This window comes from Gorilla gorilla, chromosome 9, assembly GCF_029281585.2.
Source record: "Gorilla gorilla gorilla isolate KB3781 chromosome 9, NHGRI_mGorGor1-v2.1_pri, whole genome shotgun sequence".
Taxonomy (NCBI): domain Eukaryota; kingdom Metazoa; phylum Chordata; class Mammalia; order Primates; family Hominidae; genus Gorilla; species Gorilla gorilla.
In genome coordinates this window covers 29,080,021-29,100,538 of record NC_073233.2, presented here as the reverse complement: position 1 = coordinate 29,100,538, position 20,518 = coordinate 29,080,021, and the positions used below count along the sequence as shown (strand labels likewise).

At 35.0% G+C, this 20,518-nt stretch overlaps 1 protein-coding gene across 8 annotated transcripts in view; it reads right to left on the bottom strand.

Moving 5' to 3' along the window:
- Positions 1-20,518, bottom strand: part of GAS2 (growth arrest specific 2) — a 261,526-nt gene that overhangs the window by 156,325 nt on the left and 84,683 nt on the right. For all 8 annotated transcript variants that reach the window (XR_008669940.2, XR_008669941.2, XM_031016006.3 and 5 more), the window contains exon 4: positions 4,692-4,833. Coding sequence is in view for 6 of the 8 variants with exons in the window: in XM_031016006.3 (XP_030871866.1) it covers positions 4,692-4,833 (142 nt within the window). In the remaining 2 variants the exon portion in view is untranslated. The remainder of the gene's footprint in view (positions 1-4,691; positions 4,834-20,518) is intronic.

Here is a 20,518-nt window from a genome sequence, read left to right as displayed (position 1 = left end):
CCAATGCAAATTACAAATAATTATCTGTACAGCAAGACTAGCAGTAATTTAAGAAAATGGTTAGTTACTTAAAATATCTTAGTAAAAAATGACATAAAAGCATCAATTTCATGATTCATAATTGAAAACTCTTTTTAAGCTTGAAAACAAAGTATAGATTTCTGATCTTAATTTAAATTGTAAAACTTAGCCCCATAAAAACACTCAACATCATTTTAGAAAACGTGGTTAAATTATTTATTTAAATGAACATTTGAAAAATTACTGAATTTACTGTTAGGAAGATTATTGATTAATACAGTCCAATAACTTTTACATTTTGGTGAAACTGAAAATATAAATACTTTCACACCTAGAGCCTTCTATAGCTATATATATTTTTAACTCTACAACTAAAAGTTAATTTCTTATAAAATAATTATTGGGGTCTATTTTGTTTATAGACTGATCAACTACATACTTTTGAATTCAAGAAAATACTTATGTTCATCTTTTTAACTTAAAGCACAATCCTAAATATTTTAAAGGAATCTAATGAAACTGTTATTCATCTTAATATATCAAAGAATTGAAAATAAATGTTTCTCTTGTCACTTATATGTCAACATGGTTTGAACAGCAGGGGTCAGAGTGAGTATTATATGTAGACCTTTATGGTTACAACATGCTCTGCAGACCACACAGAAACCTTTGTTATGATACAACATAGAATTCTGTAATCACTTAAAGTATCAGTTTAACTTCAACAATGGGAAAAATCCTTTTAATATACTGATGTATAAAATTTTATGTCAATAAATCTCTAGGCTAATTGGTCCAATTGCATCATAATATAAATCAATTGTTCATGTTTCAGATTACATGCCATAATTCTTCACTATCTTAAGTTTGTTAATAGATAATTGAAGAAAATGATATAATTTACAACCTAATTACTATTTATTTTTCCTTCAAATTCTGAACGTGAAATTTTATTGTTAAATATAGATACAAACGTGTGACCTCATGTTAATCATATATGATATTTTCCCATATCCTTAAATAGTTTCAAGAATATTGTCTTTGGATGGCATCTATGGATGACTACAATTTGTTTAAGCTGCTACCAAATATCATAGGTTCCAGCTATTTTTTTTTAATGTTTCAGTAGACATTCTGGTTCCTATCTCTACTAATTGCCTTTTAATACATTTTTGGAAGCAGAACAACTTAATCAAAGTGTATAAATACTTCTGAGGTCTTTGATATAAAATTGCCTTCCAAAGAAAGCATGCCAATTTCCAATTTTCTTCAGCAATGTATGGAAGATTCTGATATAATATATACTTATCAATACTAACTATATAATTTTCTTAATTTAGCTATTTTTTCATAGCTAAAATCTACCTTTAGTAATAAGGTAGATTTTATTCACATCTACCTTATTACTAAAGTGTCCAACATTTTAACATCTTAATTGGATTTTTATAAGTCTTTTGCAAATAGGTTCTTCATCTCCACTTTTCTATGGGTTTATTTCTGAAACATTTCAGGATGTAGCGAACACATGATCTAAGAACTGACATTTTACAGCGGAAAAGTTATCTCTAAAGAATGTCACAGAGTATAAATAATAGGTTAAACCCTGTATGTGGCATAGGAAGTTATCTGCCAAGCATAAAAAAGACAAGAAGCATGACATAAACATATGGAATTAGTTGCTCTCCCTTCTCCCCAGTTCGTCGCTTGCACACCTTCCCTCACCCACTGAGGTTTCTTGCCATTAGCTGTTGTGAAAAGAGAACAGTGAGTTGTGAATCAAGATCCTCTGACAAATAATTGTACAAAAAAGCACTGCAACAGAGGGTAGCATATCAGTTGCCACAAAGATAAGGATGCTTTATGCAGGCAAAGACCTTTGAACAGCTAAACACAGAAGCCTCTTCATACACACTCAGTACAGTGATCTACTTTATCATTCAAACACATTTTTCCCGTTCATCAGAGCATCTTTTCATTTTATTTGCTGTTCAAAACACTAGGACACAAAGGATGTGCTTCATCTTCTGTGCCACTGAAATGAAATCTTGAGGTTAAAAAAAAAATAGCCTTGCCCCAAATTTCCTTTCAAAAGTGAAGTGTGAAAAGACATCAAGCAGAGGACACAGTGTTATTGTTGCAAGAAAGTCAATTCTGCAAGTAGAGTCCAAAGCCATCAGCAGCGGCTCAATCTCTTCCTCACCCACAATGAATAATTAAAAAAAAAAAAAAAACAGGGAGAAAGGGTTCCACTTGTGGAAATGGAACTTCTTATTGTCCTTCCTCCTGATTATCATGAACATTTATGAGCACAGCTGTTTCCTTTCTCTGACTAATCCTAAAGTCAATGCCATAATATTGACCCCCTTCTATTACATCCCTAGAGCCTATTACATATCACTTTGGGTTCTATTCTGAGCAGGAGAAATTGCAAATTTATCTTTTCATTGAGCAGCAACTGGAAAACCTAACTAATTAATTTAACTTGGTACTGAGAAGTTTACAAAAGATTTTTAAATTTTTATAGCCTTTAAAATTTGTACAAAAATTTTTGTACACTTATATATAATATATATATAACTTATGGGCTTTTTATAATGTCAGAATATACTTTTTCAAACAGGCTGAAGAAGTAGGCCATCTAAAAGTTCTTCCTGACATAATTTTATTTGTTATAGAGTATGCATTTATATACCAGGGTCATTATATAAGTTGCTTTAAACTTTATAATTTTAGGGTAAAATGTAGTATTATTTGGATGGGGTTTTTAAAAGCCATCAAAGTAAATACACATTAGAACCTTCACCTATAGTGCTATTTCTAGCAGAGAGGATTTAATATTAGATGGACTCTTCTTGGTGTCCACAGGAAAATTTCATTAGTTCAAACAACAAAAGAAGTCGTGGACAATGAGAAAATGAGACAAGACCATATTTACATTCATAGCTTTTATTAACCAATTTAGCCTATAGTAATCACTGAGAAAATGCTTCTTTAATGAAAAATTGTACAATGAACAAACTAGCAAATTAACGATAGTTTCCCCATGTGATTGTTCTTTGGCAATTCAGAGGCACTGTAGAATTTTAAATCGTGATGTTAATTGTCCACACATGCAGAGTGTACTCCTTGTTACTAAGATTTGATTTTATGGCTATATATTTTTACATGATCTTAACATTTACCAGATCTTGTAAGCAATTTTATTTAATTGTTTGTGCAAATAATTCTTTTACACCCCCTTCCTATAATCCTCCACTCACATGGTTTCCTACAAACCTGAAAGTTAAAATTGATCTGTAAATTAACCACAGGACTGAAAAACAGGTATTATCCATGTACGCACACATCTTCCACCAAATTTTTTTACTTTGATATGAGGAAATTGTAATAATAATCAAAAGCTGATTTATTTACTGAGCATTTCATGAGCACACTATTGTGTACAGCAGACTACTGTGAGATTATTCTGTTTCCTTTTTTTTATTCAGGTCTAGCATATTCCCCCAGGCTAAATTTATGCTGTTCCCATCTTTGCTAAGAGAATTTTCAGAAATTTGATGGTATTTCTTTGCTATAACACACCAACTCCTCTGAGAACAAATACAGATTTCCTTAAGCACATAAAACGAGTAAGATTTCAGCTGTTTCTGTAAATTTCCTAGGTTACGCATGGGAATGGGGCCTAGGGGCAATAGGCATTTTGGCTGTTTGGAAGGTAATTTGTATACTTGTTCTCTCTGAAGGATGCTCACCTTACTTTGATATTAATATTTGTTATTATATGACCTATTAAATTGATTTTTAAGGCTTCAGGCAAGAAGAAAGCAAAGTTTTTTTCTCTAGATGTCTCCTTTCTCAATTTGGTTGCATTTTGCAAAAATGAGCCTTTAGTTCTAATATTTTACATATTTGAGTTGTACTGTGGTGGAGCCTACATGGAAAGTTTGAACATGTTATCCTAGGGTATGGAGTGGTATTGAAACACTGAATGCTCCAATGTATGTCTTCTTCCAAAGAAATAAGCTCATTCTATGATTTGGAAGTGACTTTGCCTAAATTCAGTCAGAAACAACTACAGAAATCTACGCAGTTATCTCAGTAGGTGTAGGCACTAAGGTATCTGTCTTTTAATTCAACATCTTTGATGATATTAATCTCTTGTTATCTTGCCTGATTTTGAACTCACTAAAAAATAAATAAATGAATGAATAATCTGTATGTTCAATAAAGGTAGAGCTTATGGGCAATAGTGTTTCCATACTGTTGTAGAGGTGAAAAGACAAGAGTGCTCTCTATGGCTAGAACGTGCACAGCTACCCTTTAATCCAATCAAAGCCTGGGGGTAAAATTTGGTCCTCTGTTTTCCAAATATCCACAATTTTGCACCAATTTTGCACTAATGGCCCTTATATTTAGCTTGGAAAAAATTCTGCTACTTCTGTTTCTATTCTTGTATCCATGAGGTAACCAATAGTAAGAGGGCATATTCATTTTTCTATTTTCAAAGTATCAAGTTAGCAGCAAACCTGCAAGATTTCAACAAACTCAGACTTTTTAAGCTAATAATCTGCAAAATGACATCATACAAAAAACTTTTTGATGGCTATACTGACAAAGACAAAAGATAATTTGAGTATCTTATCAACTAAAATTCTGAAGTTAATACATACCCAAACCTTCCGATTCAAATAGACATGTTTCATCCACCCCTAAATCTCGGCACCAGGATAAGAAATTTGCTGTATTGTCTCTGGCAAAAAAGGAGCCCGAGGGTGCACTGGTTTTGCATGGGATCTTCTTCAACGGTAGATTCTGAAAAATAAAGAAATTCGTTCTAGGAGAAATCTGTCAAAGTTAGCACAATGATGTTTTAAAAACATGTTTTCAACAAAATGCTTTGGAATGACCTCATGCCAATAAGTAGGTTTGCAAAGAACCCTAGAAAGGAAATATAATGCTATGCAATTAACCTGGCAGTAAGGGACTGAAAATCTGTTCCTGCAAGCACATATCCTTTTCTTTTTAGTACCTAGGAGTTAAGATAGTTAAGTACTTTTCTTGGCTCAGGCTGCTGCTTCTCTTTCTCTTCTATAATTTTTATGGCCTTCCCTTTCATCTAAGCATTCTATCAGTATTTTTCACAAAGTACTTATAAATGTATTTCTCATTGGTGAAAGAGGAATGGGAGAAATACAAATATATGAATATGATATACAAATAACATATATACACCTGCATTCTTAGAGGTATAAACACATACTGTAAAAATTACACAAGAATTATAAAGTCAAAAGAGAGCAGCAGAATTATTTGACATCACAAGTCTCAGTCATCAATACCAAGAAAGGGAAATGTTAAAAAATAATGTAATGATAACATTTGCTGTGTGTGGTGGCTCATGCCTGTAATCCCAGCACTCTGGGAGGCCGAGGCAGGAGGATTGGAGTCCAGGAGTTCATGACTAACCTGGGCAACATAATGATATCCTATCTCTACAAATAAAAATAAAAATTAGCCAGGTATTGTGTGCACCTATGGTCCCAGCTACTTGGGGAGCTGAGGCAAGAGGATTGCCTGAGCCCAGGAAGTTGAGGCTGCAGTGAACCTTGATCATGCCACCGCACTTCAACTCAGGTGACAGAGTGAGATATTCTATCAAAAATATAACATTCTACAGACTTTTTTCCAGACTATTTTCTTTTAAACCACAGGATATAGCAATAGAATATAATACAAACATAATTCTGGTCTGAACTCTGCTATCTGACCTTGAAATGCATGGTTTACATTCTGCATCATTTCTATTCTGGGATAAGAATGTGCTTAAGATAAGGGTGGGGGTGAACCTGGATAGACTTTTCTGTTAACCATCTCGTAAAATTTTAAGCAGGAAATCTCCCTTGGAACCATACCAAGTGTTATCTTTTTTCTTTAATAGAAATAAATTATTTCCATGACATTCCGTGAAGCTAAAGAATGTAATTCTTCGTGATGTGAAAGAATGAGCATGCCTTCGGGTGAACTGGGCTACATAGGACTTTGCCTCAACAAGCAAAAAAATCAAGGGAGAAGCACTTTGTGATTTAAATTTATAAAATCTTTCTTATATTCACAGTGAACCCTTAAATACAACCAAAATATTGTTGATTGCTGAACTCATTTACAAGGATGGTTATAAAAAAAAAATAAAATAGTGGCTTAGGTGGATTGGTGAAGTCCTGCCAACATGCAACTCTTACTAGAGTTCTTACTAGAGTTCCAGGGATTTTGTGGTTATACATAATAACTTAAAACATTCAGTTACCACATCACTCAAAATGGGTGTCTGTCTAATCTCAAAGATCAATCTCTTTGTTGCAACTCGAATTTGATTTATGATAGATATAATCAAAGTTTCTGCATAAATACACAGATATATACTTCAGGCACTATAGCTATATAAACCATATATAGGGTTACCCTATACAGAAATATTTCCTTTAATGATTTTGTCCAGATATCAAGTAATGGTTTTCAAAAGAATGCTTTCCTAGATGACTTATAAAAACAATCAGAAATAGTGTAGTATAATGTTTCCCTTGTAAAGTATTCATAAACATTAATTAGTATGTATTAAAATTAAAATATAAATTCCTTAAATCTAGCAATTCACTTCTAAGAATATATTCTACACACAAAATAGCACTCATGATTAAAATATATGTACAAGTATATTTGTTGCAACACTGATTGAATAGCAAAAAACAAAAATACATCAAGAGAGCTGGTAGAATGACATATAATACATAAATACAATGAAACTCTATACAATCATAAAAAACACATGTCCATGTATTGAACCAGAAGTATGTTCAGAATATACTCTTAAGCAGAAACAAATTTGCAAAGAGATATTTTTCCTATGATGTATCATTTTATGATGTATGTACATGTGTACACATTAGTGTGTGTATACACATGCAACATAGATGGCCATAAAGTTAAATTGCATGTAAATATGTTGTGATACATATATAAATATTTACATGATTATAGAATGTAAATTTAGAAATAATTCAACAAGGACATGCATAAATTGATAGTAATTGCCCTTGAAGAAGGGAATTGATTGATGTATCAAGGAACGTTTACTTATTTTATATAATTCCAAAACAAGTAATAGGATTTTTAGTGACTTTTATATTTTATCAATACTACCAAACTTAAAAAAAAAATCAAAGTAGTAGGCAAGTTATGTCAGCCAAAACATATTATAAAAATAATCTGCTGAATAAAATATCCAAGAGATGATGGTAAAGCTTTTTTATGACATGAATAAGGTAAAAACTATGTTTAGGAAAAGAACAAAATTAAATCCAAACAATGAGCCACTTTAAGATCTACCACCTATATCCCTGGCGGGCAGAAAAAACTACCACTTCAAATCAATATACGAGTTTGCATGTAAAAACTTAATCTAGGAACTATCAAATAATTCACATTGCTACAGCCTTGCTAAATGACATGAGGTACATGATCTACGTGGCAAAAAGGAACAAAATATCCATTTTGCACTGAAGAAGCAAGAGATTGATTTGACACTTAATCCACTAAGGGATACATTTTGAAAGAATATGCACAAGTGACAAGCCCTCAAATATCATTCAGCCCACTCTTGAAGAAATTACAAGGACAACCACTGAGCGTATAAATGAAAATAGCATTTATTTTCCCTTTACAAAGTCATGTACCTATCATATGCCAGAATCTCAGAATTTACTTAAAATTCAGTGCAATCATATTGGAAGACAGGTAAGTCATTTTAAGACAAATAAAATGAAAGCTGGCTATTGATACTCCAAAACTTGGGAATCCCCAGTGTAGAAGAATTTAGCAGTAACACTGATCTAACTACTTGGCATTTAGGTAATTTATGGGCTATTTGCTTCTGTTAAATTGAGTGTTCCCATGCCAGCTGAAGACTGGGAAATAGCGAACAGTGTGAATAGAAGCTTCCAATTTTCATCCAGATAAAATATTTTATTTGAGGATTTTTTTAAGTCACACTCATTAGTCCTATCAAGTCTATCACATGTAACTAGAAATAAGGATCTCTGCTCATCAAGAATTTAAAAGAGAACCTTCAATAGCTCACCTGATATGTTTCCATAGTAGTTTTCCATTAACTGCTCAATTCTCCAAAGAATTACAGCATTTAAATTGTATATTATCTTTGTTTACTCATGAAAGCTTTTTTAGACAATATTATGTCCTCAAAAACTAATAGATGAATGAATGAATGAATTGTTAGACTGCCTCCTCAAACTAGATCATAATCGGCTTGAGAACAGGACCAAATACTCTGTATTAGAATTTTTACATCCCCAAGGGACATGTTCCCAGGGCCTTCAAAATTCACTAAGTTAATGGCATAACTATGCATAAAATGCCTTCAATAAATTCAGGAAAGCAAAACTGAAAAATTTAATACCTTCAAAACTTTTCTGAAAGTTACTGAATATGAATAATGAATAGAAAACAGTCAAGCTGAACCTAAATTGGATAGAAATTTAGGCTCACTCACTCACTAGCAAGAGTCATGCTATATTGTACAACAGTGTCCATAGTGTAGGATTCAATATTTTGTGTTAGCAAAATGAGAAGTTACTACCAATAAGCTATTGGGATTGTGTGCAAGCAGTCAATAGGATAAATAGTAAAATTTATAATATCAAGACTACTGATTTTATCTCTCAGCAAGATTAATCCAACATACATACTTATAGCTTCTAAAATACTTATACATCGGTTGATTGACCCTATAAGAGAACAGTTATGCATTCCAAAAGTGCCCTTCCAATTCCCATCAGGAAACAACCAAGATTGGTGGCAATAAACAGAAAAAAATTAAATTTTCTTCTAAAGGCTGTTATTACTAATTCAACCCACTGCCTTTCAGATTAGTTTCTAGGTAGGGCTCTGGAGTCCAATTACTTGAGTTCAAATTCAGCTATATTTCCCTTCATGCTATGATTAGGAAATGTACTTAAAATCTGTATTTCAGTGTCCTCTGCTATACGATGTTCATAAAACAAGATGTACATCCCATTGACTATGTGTATGGGGGTGCAAATTAATTAAAGTGTATTAGTAAGCATTCAAAAAAGGTCATCAATGCAAGTAAAAACATACTGAATATCTATGATTTCCTTCTCTCATATTTTCTTGCCAACATTGCATTATTTCCGTTATGGGTACAAGAATTCAGAAATAGACTGCCAAACAATTTACTTCTTCCTATCTTTACCCTAAATTTGAACCCTAGCTTCTGAATAGTTTTCTAATATAACTTTCTACATTGATAAAAATGTCCTATATCTGTGCTAACCAATATGGTAGCTAGCCATTAGCCACATGTGGCTATTGAATAGTTGAACTTTTAAGCATTTATTTCATTTATCAACTTAAATTTAAATAGCCACATGTGGATAGTGGCTATCATATTAGATAGTACATTCATAGTGGGAGAAGTGAAGCTATAATTTGGAGTTTTATAAAGTGTGGTGTTTGACTACATGACTAGCTTCCCTCCTAAATCATCTCCATGTCTCTCAACTCCCATCAAATCCAGTAGTTACCCTGTGTGTAGTTACTAAGACATACAAACATGCAAGTCATTTTCAAATATTGTACATATATGCTGCAGTATGTCCTAGTTATGGTGTCAAGAAGCGCATTCATAACTAATTCTATTTATAGTGTTGTAATAATCTGCATCTGGAGAACCGGATCTTATTTAGCATTATACTGCCACAGTGCCAAATGTGGTGCTTTACACACAGGAGGTACTGACTTACTGTTTTCTGAAAGTTATGGTGGGGTTGGGGAGGAGGGTACTCATGTTGTAAGTGCCTTCAGTGCTCTAGGTACACAACGTTCACTTTCATATGGATTGTCTTATTTAATTCTCAAAAAAACACCACCAAATGAATTGGGTAGGTAAGAGAAGCCTCATTTTCCAGAGAAGAAACTGAGCTTATGCACAGTTCAAACCAAATCATTTGGCCTCTTGTGCTCCTACACTTTCAACTGTTCCATGATAGCCCACCAATGCCTTGAAGGTAATATATTTCACATTTAATTTATTTCCCAAATGTTTGTCCAGGCAGCATTAAAACAAATAATCAAATATTCTCTTTCACCTATTTAAGTGAAGAGAAAAAAAGACTGAGAGAATGGTATCTTTAGTTCCCTTGCACTGTGCGAACTGAAAATTTAATACTGGTAGTTTAATTCATTCTTCACAAAAGTTTGAGTCATACTACTCCCCTTGATTACATCAAGTAGACATCTGAGATATAAAACAGAAGAGATACATAAATGAAGACATGAGGCTTGCCAAGAACTAATATTTTTTCTTCTCCAAAGGGTATATAGAGTGTACGGTTCAAATAGGCAGGCAATAAACTCGCTCTTTCCATGATGGAATTAATGTTTCCGCCTGTATCCCCTTGCTACTTTTAGTTTCACTGTATATTTAATAGAAAAAATAATCTCTTTCAATAAAATTATTTCCTTGAACATTCATAGTATCAAGGTATCTAACTATAACAACCAAGTGGCTTGAAAAAATGATGAAAATATAGTCTTTAAGATAAAAATTATAGAAATGTTTAAAAAGGGAAAAAAAACTTTGTGGTATCTTAACCCTCTCCTGGGGACTCTGCAGTAAGACCCTGTGCCTCAAGCAGTGAGCTATGATTTAGGACAGTTGAACACACTAAGCTTGAATCCAAAATTGACCCTTTCTCCTTTCTCCCTCTCCAAGATAAATTCCACTTTATATAGAACAGATCTTAGATCAAAATTTTAGTGCAATATTCATGCCGTAATGCCATAGGAATATTCACATACACAAAAAGGAAATATAAAACAAGTTTCTCAGAGCAGAGTTTTAGTACACCTTTCTTCCTCTAAAATCATGAAATTAATCACTTAACTAACAAAGTTGGCAAATAAGTACAGCATTTTGAATTATCTGAAATCATCTCTGGCGTAATATAAACTAATGTTTGAAATGAAGGTCAAACCTAGTCCTCAAACCTCAGGCTTACAAGATGGACAATAAAAGTTACTATGTAAATAAGTTGAAAACATATCTACTAAAAATCTGCCCATGGATGCTTATAGCAGTTCTATTCGTTGGAAACAACCAAGATGTCCTTTAGTAGATGAATAATAAAGAAATGATGGTAAAGTCAGACAATGGATTATTCGGTGCTAAAAATAAAGAGCTATCAAGTCATGAAAACACAAGGTGGAAGTTTAAATGCATATTACTAAGTGAAAGAAGCCAACCTAAAAAAATACTACAGACTGTATGATTCCAACTACATGACAATCTGGAAAAGTCAAACCATGAAGACAGTAAAAAGATCAGGGGTTAGCAGGGAGGGACGGATGAAAAGGTAGAGCACACAGAATTGTTAGGTCAGTGAAACTATTCTGTATGTAATTATATTGGTGGATACACGTCATCTGTAAAAACCCAGACTGTTTAACACTAAGAGTGAACCCTAAAAACTATGGACTTTGGGTGACAATGTGTTAATGTAGGTTCAATGACTGTTAACAAATATACCACTCTGGTGTACTTTCCACTCAATTTTGCTGTGAACTGAAAGCTTCTCTAATAGGTGAAATCTAAAAATGTTGAACTCATAAATTCAAGGACTAGAACGGTGATTGCCAGGGGTAGGAGAAAGGGGTTGAGGGCTTGGGAGATGTTAGTCAAGGGTACAGTTTCAGTTAGCCAGTATGAGTAAGTGCTGGAGATCTATTGTACAACCTGGTGACTATTATTAATAACAATGTATCACATAATAATTGCTAAGAGAGAAGATTTTAAACGTTCTCATCAGAAAAAAATAAGTGGAGTGATGAATATTTTAATTACCTTGATTTAATCATTTCATGATGTATGCATATATGAAAACATCACAAATACACCATAAATATATGTAATTTTTGTTACATGTTAATTATACCTTAACAAAACTTTAAAATAGTGTCTACAAAAAGATTACTATGTCACTGATAGTTTGAGAAGTATCCAATGCTTCGCAAAGGAGAAAGTATAGGAAGTTTGACAACAAATGCATTCCTTCCATTTTTATATACTGTGTGCCTAATTTATATATACATCCACATGGGAATCATCATCAACTACGAAAAGCTTCTGTTCTCCCAACTAATCGTTTGCATATGAACATACTGAGATTAATTTCTTAAAACCTCCAAAAATCTAGTTCTACATTTTAAAATTAAGTCAATTGGTGAGCCTATCTAAAAAATTTAAATAGAAATCTCAGTGTTCATAATGAGGAGTAATAGAAACATTTTAACATTTATTATTATTATTATTTCAATAGTTTTGGGGAAACAGGTGGTGTTTCATTACATGGCTAAGTTCTTTGGGTATAATTTCTGAGATTTTGGTGCACCCATCACTTGAGCAGTGTACAATGTACCCATTGTGCAGTCTTTTATCCCTGAACCCCCTCCCACCCTTCCCCCAAAGTCCCCATAGTCCATTATATTATTCTTATGCCTTTTCATCTTCATAGCTTAGCTCCCACTTATAACTGAGAACACACAATGTTTGGTTTTCCATTCCTGAGTTACTTCACTTAGAATAATGGTCTCGAACTCTATTCAGGTTGCTGTGAATGCCAGTATTTCATTCCATTTTATGACTGAGTAGTATTCCATGATACATATATACACACAAACATACACATACACACACACACCATATATATATATATATATATATATATATATATATATATATATATGACACATTTTCTTTATCTACTTATTAGTTGATGGACATTTAGGCTGGTTCCATATTTTCGCAATTGCAAATTGTGCTGCTATAAACATGCGTGTGTAAGTGTCTTTCATATAATGACTTATTTTCTTGTGGGTAGATACTCAGTAGTGGGAATGCTGGATCAAATAGTATTTGTACTTTTAGTTCTTTAAGGAATCTCCATACTGTTTTCCATGGTGGTTGTATTAGTCTAATTTCCCACCAGCAGTATAAAAGTGTTCCTTTTTTTACCATATCCATGCCAACATCTATTATTTTTTGATTTTTAAATTATGGCCATTCTTGCAGAAGGTGGTATCACATTGTGGTTTTGATTTGCATTTCCCTGATAATTAGTGATGTTGAGCATTTTTCAGATGTTTGTTGGCCATTTGTATATTTTCTTTTGAGAACTGTCTATTCATGTCCTTTGCCCACTTTTTTGATGGGATATTCTTTTTTTTCTTGCTGATTTGTTTGAGTTCCTTGTAGATTATGGATATTAGCCCTTTGTCAAATGCATAGTTTGTGAATATTTCTCTCATACTGTGGGTTGTCTGTTTACTCTGGTGATTGCTTATTTTGCTGTGAAGGAGCTTTTTAGTTAAGTCCCATCTATTTATCTTTGTTTTGTTGCATTTGCTCTTGGGTTCTTGGTCATCAACTCTTTGTCTAGGATAATGTCTAGAAGAGTTTTTCCTGATGTTATCTTCCAGAATTTTTACAGTTTCAGGTCGTCTTAGAGTTGATTTTTATGTAAGGTGAGAGACAGAGATCCAGTTTCATTCTTCTACATGTGGTTTGCCAGTCTTCCCAGCACTATTTATGAAATAGGGTGTCCATTCTCCAATTTATGTTTTTGTATGCTTTGTGGAAGATCAGCTGGCTGTAAGTATTTGGCTTTATTTCTGGGTTATATATTTTGTTCCATTGGTCTATGTGCCTATTTTTATATCATACCATACTGTTTTGGTAACTATATCCTTACAGAATAGTTTGAAATCGGGTAATGTGATGCCATCAGATTTGTTCTTTTTGCTTAGTCTTGCTTTGGCTATGTAGGCTCTTTTTTAGTCCCATATGAATTTTAGGATTTTTTTTCCTAGTTATGTGAAGAATGATGATTGTATTTTGATGGGAATTGCATTGAATTTGTAGATTGCTTTTGGAAGTATGGTCATCTTCACAATGTTAATTCTACCCATCCATGAGCATGGGATGTGTTTCCATTTGCTTGCGTTGTCTATGATTTCTTTCCGTAGTGTTTTGCAGTTTTCCTTGTAGAAGTCTTTCACTTCTTTGGATAGGTATATTGCTAAGTATTTTATTATTTTTTGCAGCTACTGTAAAAGGGGTTGAGTTCTTGATTTGATTCTCAGCTTGGTCGTTGTTGGTATATGGCAGTGCTACTGATTTGTGTACCTTGATTTTGTATGCTAAAACTTTACTGAATTCATTAATCAGATCTAGGAGTTTTTTAAGGAGTCTTTAGGGTTCTCTAGGTATATGATCATATCATCAGTAAACAGCAACTGTTTGACTTCCTCTTTAATAATTTGAATGTCCTTTATTTCTTTTTCTCTTTTGAGACAGAGACTTGCTGTGTGTGTTACCCAGGCTGGAGTGCAGTGGCGTGAGCTTGGCTCACTGCAACCTCCACCTCCTGGGTTCAAGCTAGTCTCGTGCATCAGCCTCCCTTGTAGGTGGGATTATAGGTGTGTGTCATCGTGCCTGACTAAATTTTGAATTTTTAGTTGAGACAATGTTTCACCATGTTGGCCAGGCAGGTCTCAAACTCCTGGCCTCAAATGATCTGCCTGCCTCAGCCTTCCAAAGTGGTGGGATTATGGTCGTGAGCCACTGTGCCCGGCCTGAATACCCTTTCTTTCTTTCTCTTGTCTGATTGCTTTGGCTAGGACTTCCAGTACTATGTTGAATATAAGAGATGAAAGTGGGCATCCTTGTCTTGTTCCAGTTCTCAGGGTAAATGTTTTAAATTTTTCCCTGATCAGTATGTTTGTCATAGATGGCTTTTATTAACTTAAGGTATGTCCCTTCTATGTCAATTTTGCTGACTGGTTTAATCATAAAGGGATGCTGGATTATTGCCAAATGCTTTTTCTGCATCTACTGAGATGATCATATGTTTTTTGTTTTTACTTCTGTTTATGTGGTGTGTCACATTTATTGATTTGTTAAACAACCCCTGCATCCCTGGTATGAAATCCACTTGATCATGGTGGATTATCTTTTGGATATGCTGTCAAATTCAGTTAGCTAGTACTTTGTTAAGGATTTTTTCATCTATGTTCATCAGGGATATTGGTTTGTAGTTTTCTTTTTTTTGTTATGTCCTTTCCTGGTTTTGGTATTAGGGTAATACTTGATTAATAGAATGATTTAGGGAAGATTAGCCCTTTATCTTTTGGAATAGTTTCAGCAGGATTGGTACCAATTCTTCTTTGAATGTCTGATAAAATTCAGCTATAAATCTTCCAGGTCCTGAACTTTTTTTGTTGGCATTTTTAAAAATTACGTTTCAATCTTGCTACTTGTTATTGGTCTCTTCAGAGTTTCTATTTCTTCCTGGTTTAATCTACAAGGGTTGTATATCTCCAGGAATTTATCCATCTCCTGTAGGTTTTCTAGTTTGTGTGCATAAACTTGTTCATAGTAGCCTTAAATGGTCTTTTGTATTTCTGTGTTATCGATTGTAATATTTCTTGTTTTGTTTCTTTTCTTTTCTTTTCTTTTCTTTTTTGAGACAGAGTCTTGCTCTGTCACGCAGGCTGGAGTGCAATGGCGTGATCTCAGCTCAGTGCAACCTCCGCCTCCCGGGTTCAAGTGATTCTCCTGCCTCAGCCTTCTGAGTAGCTGGGACTACAGGCACGTGCCACCACACTTGGCTAATTTTTGTATTTTTTAGTAGAGACAGGGTTTCAAAATGTTGTTCATGGTGGTCTTGAACTCCTCACCTGGTGATCCGCCTGCCTTGGCCCCCCAAAGTGCTGGGATTACAGGTGTAAGCCACCACACCTGTGGCACCTGGCCTGTTTCTAATTAAGCTTATTTGGAACGTCTCTCTTCTTTTCTTGGTTAATCTCATTAATAGTCTATCAATTTTGTTTATCTTTTCAAAGAACAAGCTTTTTGTTTCATTTATATTTTGTATTTTTTGTCATTGTTTCAATTTCATTTAGTTCTGCTCTGATCTTTGTCATTCCTTTTGTTCTCCTGGGTTTGAGTTTGGTTTATTCTTGTTTCTCTAGTTCCTTGAGGTGTGAGCATAGATTGTCTATTTGTGTTCTTTCAGACTTTTTGATGTAGGCATTTAATGCTATGAACTTTCCTCTTAGCACTGCTTTTGCTGAATCCTAGAGGTTTTAATTGGTTGCATCATTATTATCATTCAGTTCAAAGAATTTAATTTTCATCTTGATTTCATTGTGGACCCAAGTATCATTCAGAAGCAGATTATTTAATTTCCATGTATTTGTATAGCTTTAAGGGTTCTATTTGGAGTTAATTTCCAATTTTATTCCACTGTGGGCTGAGAGAGTACTTGATATAATTTCAATTTTCTTAAATTTATTGAGACTTGTTTTGTAGCCTATCTTACAGAATGTTCCAGGTGTTGAAGAAAAGAATCTTTATTCTGCAGTTGTTGGATAGAATGTTCTGTAAATATCTGTGAAGTCCATTTGTTCTAGGGCATAGTTTAAGTCCACTGTTTCTTTGTTGACTTTCTGTCTTGATGATCTATCTCGTGCTGTCAGTGGAGTATTGGGTTTCCTCACTATTACTATGCTGTCATCTATCTCATTTCCTATGTGTAGCGGTAATTGTTTTATAAATTTGGGAGCTCCCATGTTAGGTGCATATGTATTTAGAATTGTTATATTTTCCTGTTGGACTAATCCTTCTAACATTATATAATGTCCCTCTTTATCTTTTTTAACTGTTTTTCCTTTAAAGTCTGTTTTGTCTGATATAAGAATAGCTACCCCTGCTCACTTTTGGTTTCCATTTGCATGGAATATCTTTTTCTACTCTTTTACCTTAAGTTTAGGTGAGTACTTATTTGTTAGATGAGTCTCTTGAAGATGGCAAACACTTGGTTTTTGGATTTTGATCCATTCTGAGATTCTGTACCTTTTAAGTGGAGCCATTTACATTCAATGTTAGTATTCAGATGTGACATAGTAGTGTTCTATTCATCATGCTAGTTGTTACCTGAATACCCTGTTTTTTTTTTCTCATTGTGTTATTGTTTCTCATTGTTTTCTCATTGTGTTATTGGTCCTGAGAGATTTATGCTGCAAGGACATTCTATTTTCGTGTATTTCAAGGTTTTGTTTCAAGATTTAGGACTCCTTTTAGCATTTCTTAAATGCTGGCTTGGTAGTGGTGAATAATTATCTTAGCATTTATTTGTCTGAAAAAGACTTTATCTCTCATGTATGAAGCTTAGTTTGCTGTGTACAAGATTCTTTGCTGATAATTATTTTAAGGAGGCTATAGATAGGACCCCAATCCCTTCTGGTTTACAGGGTTTCTGCTGAGAAATCTCCTGTTAATCTGATAGGTTTTATTTTACAGGCTACCTGATGCTTTTGCCTCTCATCTCTTAAGATTCTTTCCTTCATCTTGACTTTAGATAACTTGATGACTATGTAAGTTCCTAGGTGATGATGTGTTCGTGATTAATTTACCAGGTATTCTTTAGAGCTTCTTGTATTTGGATATCTAGATCTCTAGCAAGACCAGGGAAGTTTTCATTGATTTCCCTCAAATGAATTTTCCAAACTTTTAGATTTCTCTTCATCCTTGGGAACACCAATTATTCTTATGTTTGGTCATTTAACATAATCCCAAATTTCTTGGATTCTTTGCTCATTTTTTAAATTATTTTTATTTGTCTTCATCATATAGGGTTAATTCAAAAGCCTTCCTTGAGCTCTGAATTTTTTCTTCTACTTGTTTGATTCTATTGTTGAAACTTTCCAGTGTATTTTGCATTTCTCTAAGTGTGACATTCATTTCCAGAAGTTGTGATTGTCCTTTCTTTATGATATCTATTTCCCTGGAGACTTTTTCATCTGTATCCTATATGTTTTTTGTATTTCTTTTTTCCTTTCTTTTCTTTTCTTTTTTTTTTTTTTTTTTTTGACACAGTCTCAGCCTGCTGCCCAGGCTGGCATGCAGTGGCACAATCTCGGCTCTGTCTCCGGGGTACAAGCAATTCTTATGCCTCAGCCTCCCAAGTAGCTGGGACCACAGGTTTGAGCCACCACGCCTGGCTACTTTTTTGTATTTTTAGTAGATATGGGTTTTCATCATGTTGGCCAGTCTGGTCTTGAACTCCTGACTTCAAGTGATCCACCTGCCTTGGCCTCCCAAAGTGCTGGAATTACAGGCATGAGCCACTGCCCCCGGCCTTTAATTTATTTAAGTTGGTTTTCATCCTTCTCTGGTGCCACCTTGAGAAGCTTAATAATCAACTTTCTGAATTCTTTTTCTGGCATTTCAGAAATTTCTTGGTTTAGACCATTGCTGGACAGCTAGTATGATCTTTTGTGGGTGTCATAGAATGTTGTTTTGTCATATTACCAGAATTACTTTTCTAGTTTCTTCTCATTTAGGTAGAATGTTTCATTGGAAATATCTGGAACTCAAGGGCTGCTGTTCAGATTGTTTTGTCCCACAGGGTAATCCCTTGATGTGGTGCTCTCCCCTTTCTTCTAGGAATAGAGCTTCCTGAGAGCCAGACTCCTGTGACTGTTATTACCCTTCTGGATCTAGCCACTCAGTGGGGCAACTGGGCTCTAGGCTGGTGCTGAGGAATGTCTGCAAAGTGTCCTGTGTTGCAATCTATCTTCAGGTCTCCCAGCTGTGGATGCCGGAACCTGCTCTGGCGGAGATGGCAGGGGAGTAAAGTGGACTCTGTGGGAGTCCTTGGTTGTAGTTTTGTTTAGTGCACTGGTTTTCTTGAATGTTGGTTATGCTAGCAGTGAAGCTGTCATGTGGACAGATTCAGGACCTCTGGCTAGCCAGGGTGTGTCAGGTGGTAGAATTAGCTGTTGTTTTTTCCTTCTTCGAAGCAGGGTTGTTCTGTTATGAGTTGCTGTAATGACTTGAGTTGGTTGGCCTCCAGCCAGGAGGTGGTGCTTTAAAGAGAGTGAAAGGAGGATAGCAGTAGAAGAGGGATATAATTTTGCCCTACATTGGCCAGATGAGTGCTTAGGTTTCTCAGGTGATGGGCAGGGTCACACAGCTCCCAAGAGATTATGTCTTTTGTCTTTGGTTACCAAGGTGGGCAAAGAAAAACCATCAGGTAGGGGCAGGGTTAGGTGGGTTTGAGCTGAGACTCTCCTTGGGCAGGGCTTGCTGCAGCCACTGTGGGGGCTTTTGGGGTGGCTTTCAGGCCAATGAAGTTATGTTTCCAGGGAGATTATGGCTGCCTCTGCTGCATTCTACAGGTCACCAGGGAAGTGGGGGAAAGCTGGCAGTGACAGGGCTCACCCAGATGCCACATAGCCAGCAAGGCCAATCTCACTCCCACCATGCCTCCAGAACTGCACTGAGTTTATATCCAGGCAGCTTGTGAGCATGGCTGAGATCTTGCCCCAGGCTATAAGCATCCCAATTGAGAAAGCAAGCAGGGCTCTCAGGCCTCGGCCTGCCTACCCACACCATCTGTGGCTTCTGCACTTGTATCTGCACTACCTGTTTTCCCCGTCTCCCCCTGATTCTGCTCAGGAAAGTTTGTGCTCAGACGAAATTATTACAAAGTTCAGCTAGGAGCTTACCTCACCCTGTGCACCTCCCAAATTCCACCGGCTGCTTTCCTTTCCCCAAGGACCTCTGTGAGATAAGGCCAGAAATGGCTTCCCTGGACTTCAGCTGAAGACTGGAAGTGCCTATGGGGCTCTTCTGGCTGCTGCTTCAACTTTTATCTTTCATTTGGCTTCCTAAATCTGTTTTGGCTCTAAGTAAAGTTAAATCCTTCTCCCATGATCAGGATTTTTCCATTCACAGTGGGGATATGTGTTTAGAGGGTGACTTTTCCCCCCTCACACTTTGGGAACTCATAGTTTTTTCAGCTGTCTAATGGCATTTGCAGAAGCAAGTTGCTTGTTTCAAAGGGTCTGTGAATTATTTCTGTTTTCCTGATTTGTTCCTGTGATGTTCTTGGAGCAAAAGTTCACAATGTGAGTCTCCAGACACTGTTCTGTCCATCTAAGTGGGAGCTGCTTGTTAGTCCTGTCTCTTATCTGCCACTTTTCCTACTTGAATTGTAGATTTTAACATTTTAAACTAAGAATGAACATAGACTTTGGGAAAAATACCTATGACATTGCTGTCAAGGATGGACTAAAGGAAAAAAAATTAATGATACTTCTGCAGAAGGAAAAACAGTGATTTCTTTTTCTCCTGACACTTCCATCTTGGAAACCCTTAAGTCACAGCTGAGTGATAAGACAGAAAAAGTGACATACAAAATGGAATATGAAAGACTTCTCAGAAAGAGGAAGGAGCTTGAGATAGCAGGTGTGACAACCCTCAGATTCTCCAAAAAATTAATAGAAATTATTATTAATTATAGATAATCAAATTGATGATAGTTATATTTTCAACAATGTG